General features: G+C 30.2%; 1 protein-coding gene and 1 non-coding gene across 3 annotated transcripts; both read left to right on the forward strand.

Annotated features, from left to right (window-relative positions):
* Positions 1–264: 264 nt before the first annotated feature.
* Positions 265–3801, forward strand: UNE2 (Major facilitator superfamily protein). 2 transcript variants are annotated; one of them, XM_028084803.2, is made up of 4 exons: positions 265–785; positions 1654–2087; positions 2181–2405; positions 2992–3801. In XM_028084803.2, the coding sequence occupies exons 1-4, from the start codon at positions 498–500 to the stop codon at positions 3464–3466; spliced, it is 1422 nt and encodes a 473-aa protein (XP_027940604.1). In that variant the 5' UTR covers positions 265–497; the 3' UTR covers positions 3467–3801. The 2 variants fall into 2 exon arrangements, with proteins under 2 accessions (XP_027940604.1, XP_027940603.1); XM_028084802.2 differs by having other exon boundaries at positions 269–785; positions 1654–2405.
* Positions 3802–7882: 4081 nt separating this feature from the next.
* On the forward strand, positions 7883–7955 carry TRNAK-CUU (transfer RNA lysine (anticodon CUU)). Its single transcript has one exon. It is a non-coding gene; the product is annotated as a tRNA-Lys (tRNA).
* The last annotated feature ends 595 nt before the right edge of the window (positions 7956–8550 follow it).

Here is an 8550-nt window from a genome sequence, read left to right on the forward strand (position 1 = left end):
CAACATCTCATGTGGACCTCAACGTTCTGGGCTTTCCAGGCCATAGTGAAGCCCATGACAAGCCCTTACCCGGGCCCGTAGAAGAAGCTTCTATGTACCAGCGCATGAAATTTTAGAAGGAAAAAAAAAAGAAAGCAAAGAAAAGAGGAAGTAAGAGAAATAAAATAAAAGAATAAAGAATGATACCATGGAATAAAGTTCCGAAAGGATTGACCAACTGCTTAGTAATTATTTGCATCTCACACGTATTCCCAACAACGCCTCGTTGGCACATCCAAAACTCCGCCACGTGGCGCTGGGCTTGAATTCAGACCGAGTATTAGGTCAGGGTGGAACTTAGAACTTGGAACATGGCAGAGCGACAACGAGTGAAGAAGAAACCACACCGTTCAACAAGTAATAACTGACATCATAATCGTCGTCATCGTCGATTCAGAAGTAGAATGAAGCATAATTTGTGTTTGTGAATTGTGAATTGTGAATTGTGAGTGGCGGAGATGAAGGGAGAGACGGCGACGCTGGTGCTGGTGAACCTCGCTGGGATAATGGAGAGGGCGGATGAGTCACTGCTTCCGGGAGTGTACAAGGAAGTGGGAGCGGCGCTTCACACCGACCCCACCGGCCTCGGTTCTCTCACTCTCTTCCGATCCATCGTTCAATCCTCCTGCTACCCTATGGCCGCCTACCTCGCCGTCCGCCACAACCGCGCTCATGTCATCGCCCTCGGCGCTTTTCTCTGGGCCGCCGCTACCTTCCTTGTTGCATTCTCCTCCACTTTCTTCCAGGTCACCGCCGTTTCTTACGATACAAGTTACAACTCTTCAATTCATATGAACGGGAACAGTGTTTCTAAATTAGCGATATCAGGGTATTATGATTAGTAATCTAGGTCTTTCACTACCAAAAAAAATCAAGAATGTGTTCGAATATTAGCGGATGTTTTCTTTAATATCTGATCATCTTTTTTTATCAGCTTATCTTCTTGAAAGGACTTCGATAAAGTGGCATAAGGTTAATTTAGTTGATGGGAGAAATTCAATTCAATTTGTTTTACTTTTTTAACAAGTGTTTATAGCAAAAATCTATCTACTGTGAATCATCTGAGATAATTTTAGCGTGTCTTTAGCCCATGGAAGTTTGTCTAGACTTTAAGCCTCAAATTTCTGGCAAAAGCATTAGTTGGGGATATCACCTTATAATTTTTCTTGTTATAATAGGTACCCTCTTTTCTACCATAATTCTGATAAATGTATGATAGCTCTGTTTGTGAGAAAATAAGAGGTTTAGTACTAGTTAAGGTGAAGGTGAAAGGAAAGAGCGTTGAACCATATTTTACATGTTACAAGATAAGAAGAGCAGAAAATAAATGAAAATTTGTTTTGTTACACTAAAGTAAGCTTCAAAAACGTTACGAAATTGGTGTTCAAGACTATGTCTCCGGTGCCATCCTAGTGTCATTGCATACCTGTTTGTCTTACAAAAAAAAATAGTATTAAGACTACTCTAATTTCTGAAAGCATGTTTTTGTTCATTGGCGTTTTTCCAGTTGACAAACGTATGAAGTTCTTGAAACAATGTCAGTATAACTGTTATGCTATTGTAGGTATATGGCTGATTGTAATCAATTTGAACTTTGAAGTCATTGTATTATAGGTAGCTTTATCACGAGCATTTAATGGGATTGGCCTTGCGCTTGTAGCACCTGCAATCCAGTCTCTTGTTGCTGACTCAACTGATGATAACAATCGTGGCATGGCTTTTGGATGGCTTCAACTAACAGGCAATGTTGGTTCGATTATTGGTGGCCTCTTCTCAGTGTTGATAGCTCCAATAACTGTGTTTGGAATCCCTGGTTGGAGAATTTCCTTTCACATTGTTGGACTAATAAGCATTATAGTAGGTGTTTTGGTATACCTCTTTGCCAATGATCCACACTTCTCAGATAATGGTACAAATGATAGAAGGCAAGCTCCAAAAAAGACATTTTGGTCTGAAGTGAAAGATCTGGTTGAGGAGTCCAAGTCAGTTTTGAAGATTTCGTCTTTTCAGATTATTGTTGCACAGGGTGTCACTGGCTCCTTTCCCTGGTCTGCTTTATCATTCGCACCAATGTGGTTAGAGCTTACTGGCTTCACCCATAACAAAACTGCTTTCCTCATAGCTCTGTTTGTTGTTGCCAGTTCTATTGGGGGATTGTTTGGAGGTAAGATGGGAGATATTCTCTCCAAGCATCTTCCAAATTCTGGGAGAATAATTCTGGCACAGATAAGCTCTGGATCAGCCATCCCCTTAGCAGCACTTCTTTTGCTTGGTTTGCCAGATGATCCCTCCTCAATAGTGTCTCATGCTTTGGTTCTAATAATTATGGGGCTTCTGATTTCTTGGAACGCTCCTGCTACAAATAAGTACACATCTCAATCTAATCTTTAGTTCGTCTGTTTACGTAATCATCTTTCCCTTATTTGGTATAGTATCTATATGCTATAAATATTCTGGAAATTTCTCACACCTTCCAACTTTTGTTAAGATGATTCGTGAAACTTTTATGTTATTCAATGTATTTTTACAATACATTGCTATTTATTAAAGACATAAAGTCCTCTATAATTTCTAGGCCAGTGACATCTTAACTTGGAAAAGATTTCCATTTGAAACTTGCTTATAAACTTGGTTAGAGCAAAATGACTAGTGGTAGTATGGTTATTAATAGGTAACTTCAATTAGCCCCACTAAATATTCAACAGCCAAATAATTTCAAAATTTCAAAATTTGCTTTTCAACTCACTTTCTGAAATATTATTAAATTTTCTTCTGCTTTTGTACACATCCCGAGCAAGCTTTTATTTATTCAAGTGCATACAGTTCTGCATCTGCCTGTGGCAGAAAGAGAATGTTAAACACAGCATAATTTATTGCATTTGTGATTGTAGAAAATATTGTTCAAGTTGTATGTTTATGCATGGCTTAATTTGTCCCCTGTATGGACATTAGTCCAATTTTTGCAGAGATAGTTCCCGAGAGATCTCGAACAAGTGTATATGCCTTGGACAGATCTTTTGAGTCTATATTATCATCTTTTGCTCCCCCTGCAGTGGGGATTTTGGCTCAGCATGTTTATGGGTATAAGCCCCTTCCTGAAGGGTCTAGTGAATCTCAGGAGATTTTAACAGACAGAGAGAACGCTGCATCATTGGCTAAGTCTCTTTACACAGCAATAGGAATCCCAATGGCTCTCTGCTGCATAATCTACACATTTCTTTATAGAACATATCCAAGAGACAGGGAACGAGCTAAGATGGGAGCTTTAATAGAATCAGAGATGCGGTTAATTGAATCAGGTGGTTTAGCCATGGATAAAGAGTTTGAGTCAGAAGAATTATCTATTGCAGAGTATGATGGTGATGGCGATCTTGATGGTGAAGAGAACACATTACTCTACCGGCAGTTGACATTTCCCAAAGAATAGTTAGAAACACATCACCATTTTAGATGGTTTGCCGAATGATATTTTAAGTCCCTACAGAGACAGGTTTCAGTATATACTACATGGTGAAGAATTTTTCAGAACTACATTTTGATAATTTTTGTGCTTCAATCATGCATGACCAGTTATAGATGAAACTATATAGGCTTTCATAGTTATATCTTCCACTCTTTTGAGGGAATAATTCCCCGTTTGTATGTAATTCAACTTTGTAAACTGTAATACGTTGGATAACACTGAGTGTAGATTTATTTGTTTTGGCTAATGTAATTGACATTCTAATTTCTTAAATATCAAGTGCGGTGTGAATTACCTTACCTCGGCAAGTCAAATACTGAGAGAAACAGGAGAACTAGAAGAAAAAGAAAAAGAAATAAAAGGATAAAAGCAACTGAAGTTCAGAAATGGAGAGAGTAAATGAATAATTCTAAATTTTTGTGCAGCATCTTTCTATTAATCTTCTTACTTTTTATAATAAAATTTGATTGTGTCTTTATTGTTAGAAGGTTTAATTATGTTTTAATTTTCTGATAAATTTATGAACTTTTAATTAAGTTTTTTTTATAGATTTTTGTGTAAATGTTTGTGTATAGTTGAATACTTAATATATTTAATTTTTTAATTGAATTTCTGCTATTAATTTTTTATTTTAATTGAATGATATAGTTTTTAAAAGATTTATATGATTATTAAAAATATATCATAATTTTATATTTCATAAAATTATAATAATTTTAATTTTGAAAAATTCTTATAAACTACTCATCTGACTTATCATTGAATTGTGTATTAAAGACATTTTATTGCATTTTATTGCATTGTGTATTAAGAACGATATTTATTGGATTGTGTATTGAAAATAATGTTTTTGAAGTTTGTTTTACATTTTTTTGAAAATTGAACTTCATTAAGATAAATGCCTATAAATAATTATAAATACTTCAAAAAAAACATTAGTTTCGGAAAAATTTTATTTTATCTAAAATATAAGAAAATTTAATTATTATGTTTAATTTTTTTAAATAATATTTCTGAAAAACAATGATTTTTAAAATACATATTTATGTTAATTTCTACTTCAGTGGTTATAAGAAATGGTAGAACATAAACATAAAATCAAAGTTTTAGTTAAAATAAGTCTCAAAAAGTTACATTTAACCGTTATTGTTACGTATTTGGCTACTGCATTATGTTAAATGTATGATTTCATATTTTTAGTTCACTCGTAAATTGTACCATGAATGTGGGTGTGAATCAATTATGTAAAATAGAAATAAATAGTTTTCAAAGAAAATATTAATGAGTGTGTAAGTTTATAAGAACATTCTATCGGAATAAAAAATAAATTTTATCTATATTTATATATAAGAATGATTTCCTTTTTGTATTTATATTTTTTTTAATTTTACCTTTTAAATAAAAGTTTTTAAATCAAAATAATTATTTTATCAATTTTACTTTTCATATGGTTGTTTCATTAAATTTTAATTAATTTAGTGTTCATATTTATTTTAATTTTATCTTTTAAATATTTTTTTTAAATTAAAATAATTATTTTATTAATTTTCTTTTTAAGTCAATATTTCTGTAAATTTTAATTTATTTGACCGTTTATAAACTTAATATTTTTTTAATTAAACAATTACCTATACAATTAAAATAAAGCTATCTATAATAAAATTATAAAAAATACTTATATTTAATTTTAAAATTATAATAATAACAATAATAAATAATTTTATTACTTTTTTTATCATAAAAAGTAAACACATACACATAGTTTACTATAAAGTAAAATGGTTGAACTAAAATATAAAATTAACGAAAATTAATCAATAATATATCTTTATATATATTGTATCTGATCGATACTATCTTTGTACAGAATCAGAAGATCTCAAAAATCCTCTATGTCGACCCTTCTGCTTCTCTCCAGACTCCTCCTGGATATGCTTATTGTATGAATTCCGAGGGTGGGGGTACTTACAAACACTCCAACGCTCAAGTCAAATAGCGATTTGATATGAGGTATATGTAGTAAAATAAGAAAAGCATACATTTACGTGTTTACTAAACACTAGACCCTAATTTATACTAATCTCTTAACGAACCTATTATTATTATTTGCGGGTCGTTTGTATTCGAGGATCAACTTTTCCTTTCTGAATAAGGTTGTACATGTTGGTTCTTTCCTTATTGACTAAGATTGTGTGTTTGCATTTTGTCAAAGATCAACTCTTTCCTTTTTGAATGAGATTGTTCGTATGTGCCTTTTGTCAAAGATCAGCTCTTTCCATTCTGAAATTTGTTCATTTGTACCTTGTCAATGATCAACTCTTTCCTTATTGACTAAGATTGCTCGTCTGTACCTTGTCAAGGATAAATTATTTCCACATTAACTGAGGTTGCTCATCTATACATCATCATCCTACCCAACTGGCCACTATTGGGCCGGGATATACCCGACCAGGCGGCGAGCCAAGATGTACCTGACCTCTGCACCATGCTGACCCCTTTTCCTTTGTCTATTGGGCTTGCGCACGTGTCTCCTTCCCTCTCTCTGGGTTGGGATGTGGTCAGCCTTTCCACATACAAACAGACCGGGATATGGCTGGCCTGTTACCCATATATATATATATATATATATATATATATATATATATATATATATTCTTAATTTCAATAAACATAATATTATATCAACATTGAGGTATACTAAGTTTTGTGAATATAAGTTTAATAAAAGTTTATTCTATTAATAGAATCATATCTCGTAAGGATACGATATTATGAAATAATCTTTCTATGATATTAATAAAAGTTTGTGATATTAATAATCTTACTTGGATATGATATTATAAAATTACCTTCGTAATTTTAAGTTAAATATTGGTTAAATTATTCTTTTGGTTATTTTATTTGTCAAGTAATGTCAATTTGGTCCTCAAGTTTTTTCCGTCTCAATTTGGTCCTCATTATGTTAGAAATGATTCAATTTGGTTTTTACCGTTAGTTTGACCAGACAATATTCAAGTCAATGCTACGTGTCAATTTCTAGTTTTTTTGAATATTTTTTTATTTTTTTTATTTTTTGCACGTGTCACTTCACAATTGTGTCACGTGTCAAAATATTCAATTTGGTCCTTATATTTATTTTTAGTTTCAATTTACTCTCAATTTTTGTAAAAATGAAACAATATTATCCCTCCTTAAATTGACACGTAAATATTATGATGATATTCTTACAAAAATTAACACTTTTATTAAATATTTGTAGAAATATTTTAAATTAACTTTAAATTCTTTACAAACATTAAACTTTGGTTTTGTTTTGAACTTGAAATTTAGTTCCTAAACTTATGTGTGACAAGTTATTTGATTTTTAATCTTCACTAAGTTTGTATAATATGGTACACTTGATGTCTTTATATATGATGACAAAATTGTTAAGTGTTGAAATTAAGTTTGGGATTTAACTTTGTTTAATAATAAAACTAAAAAAAAGTTTGTATATTTAATAAAAATGTCAATTTTAGTAAGAATATGATCATAAGATTTATACAAAAAGTAAATTAAGTGTCAATTTAAGGAGAAACAATATGACTTCATTTTTACAAAAAATTGAGACTAAATTGAAACTAAAAACAAATATAGGGACCAAATTAAATTATTTTGACACGTGACACAATTGTAAAATGAAACGTGTAAAAAATCTAAAAATTCAAAAAAAAAATTCAAAAAAAAAAATTAAAACAATAACAAAAACAGAAATTGACATGTGACATTGACTTTAACATGTTTGGTAAAAATTAGTGACAATGACCAAATTGAGTCATTTTTAAAAAAAACAAGAACCAAATTGAGACAACGAAAAATTGGAGAACCAATTTGACATCAGTTGACAAATACAAGAACCAAAAGAGTAATTTAACCTTAAATATTTGAACATGTTCCAAACTCGAATAAATTTGTAAGACTTAATCATACTTTTTTTTATATTATATAGAGAGAAACAAAATTACAAATAAAAATATTATTTCAATAGAGATTCTATTCACATGTTTAAATTTAAATGGAGTTGCTTATAAATTAAAAAGAATTATTTACATAAGTAACCTCTTCTTCAAATTTAAACAATAATATTAAATAATATATTTATTTTTAAGCTAATTCTAATAAGTAACTCTCATCGGAAATCTTTTTACAAATTATCAATTATAGTTTTACTTTCTTCCAAAAAAATATTCTTATATCATATATATTCATTGATTTGAACATATTAATTCTAGAATGTAAATAAATAATTAAATATAGAATATTAACTATTTAATAACTAAAGTCACATGTTAATTTATAAATTTCAAAATAAATAAATTAATGTATAAATTATTAATATCTGCCCGTCTAGCTCAGTTGGTAGAGCGCAAGGCTCTTAACCTTGTGGTCGTGGGTTCGAACCCCACGGTGGGCGTTTTTTTTTTTCATGTTTTTATGTTTTTATGTTTTTTATTTTTTATTTTAGATAACTTACAGTTTTCTTTTTTCAAAATGTCTTATCCTTGTGGTCTGATTTCGAACCCACGGTGGGCGTTTTATTTTTCATTTCTTTTTGTTTTTTAATTCCTTTTACTTACAGTATTTTTTTTTTCAAAATGTCCTATGTATCTTATTTTAGTGTGGTATGTTTTTATTTACAAAATCAAATATTCTATATCATATTTAAGCGTCCATAATCTTAATGATAAAATATAATTTTATTTGTCAACATTATGCTAAGTTTTATTGAAATATTATTTCTTTTATCAAACTTGAAATATTTAATATAATGATATATTCATTGAAAAATTGCATAATTAAAAGAAATTATAATTTAAAAATTCTTCTTCAAAATCTTATTAATTTAACTTAATCCAGGAATTTCATATAAATATTTTAGATAACTTTATCGATATTCATTGACGGATCTTGACTAAAAGTGTCGGAGGGGTCAAAGTAATATAATTTTGAGATCATCATATTCGATCATTAGTATAATGTTTCAAAAAATGACTTTTTTAACTGAACAT

This window comes from Vigna unguiculata, chromosome 8 (genome assembly GCF_037176805.1).
Source record: "Vigna unguiculata cultivar grain cowpea cultivar isolate G323 ecotype 2 chromosome 8, ASM3717680v1, whole genome shotgun sequence".
NCBI lineage: Eukaryota > Viridiplantae > Streptophyta > Magnoliopsida > Fabales > Fabaceae > Vigna > Vigna unguiculata.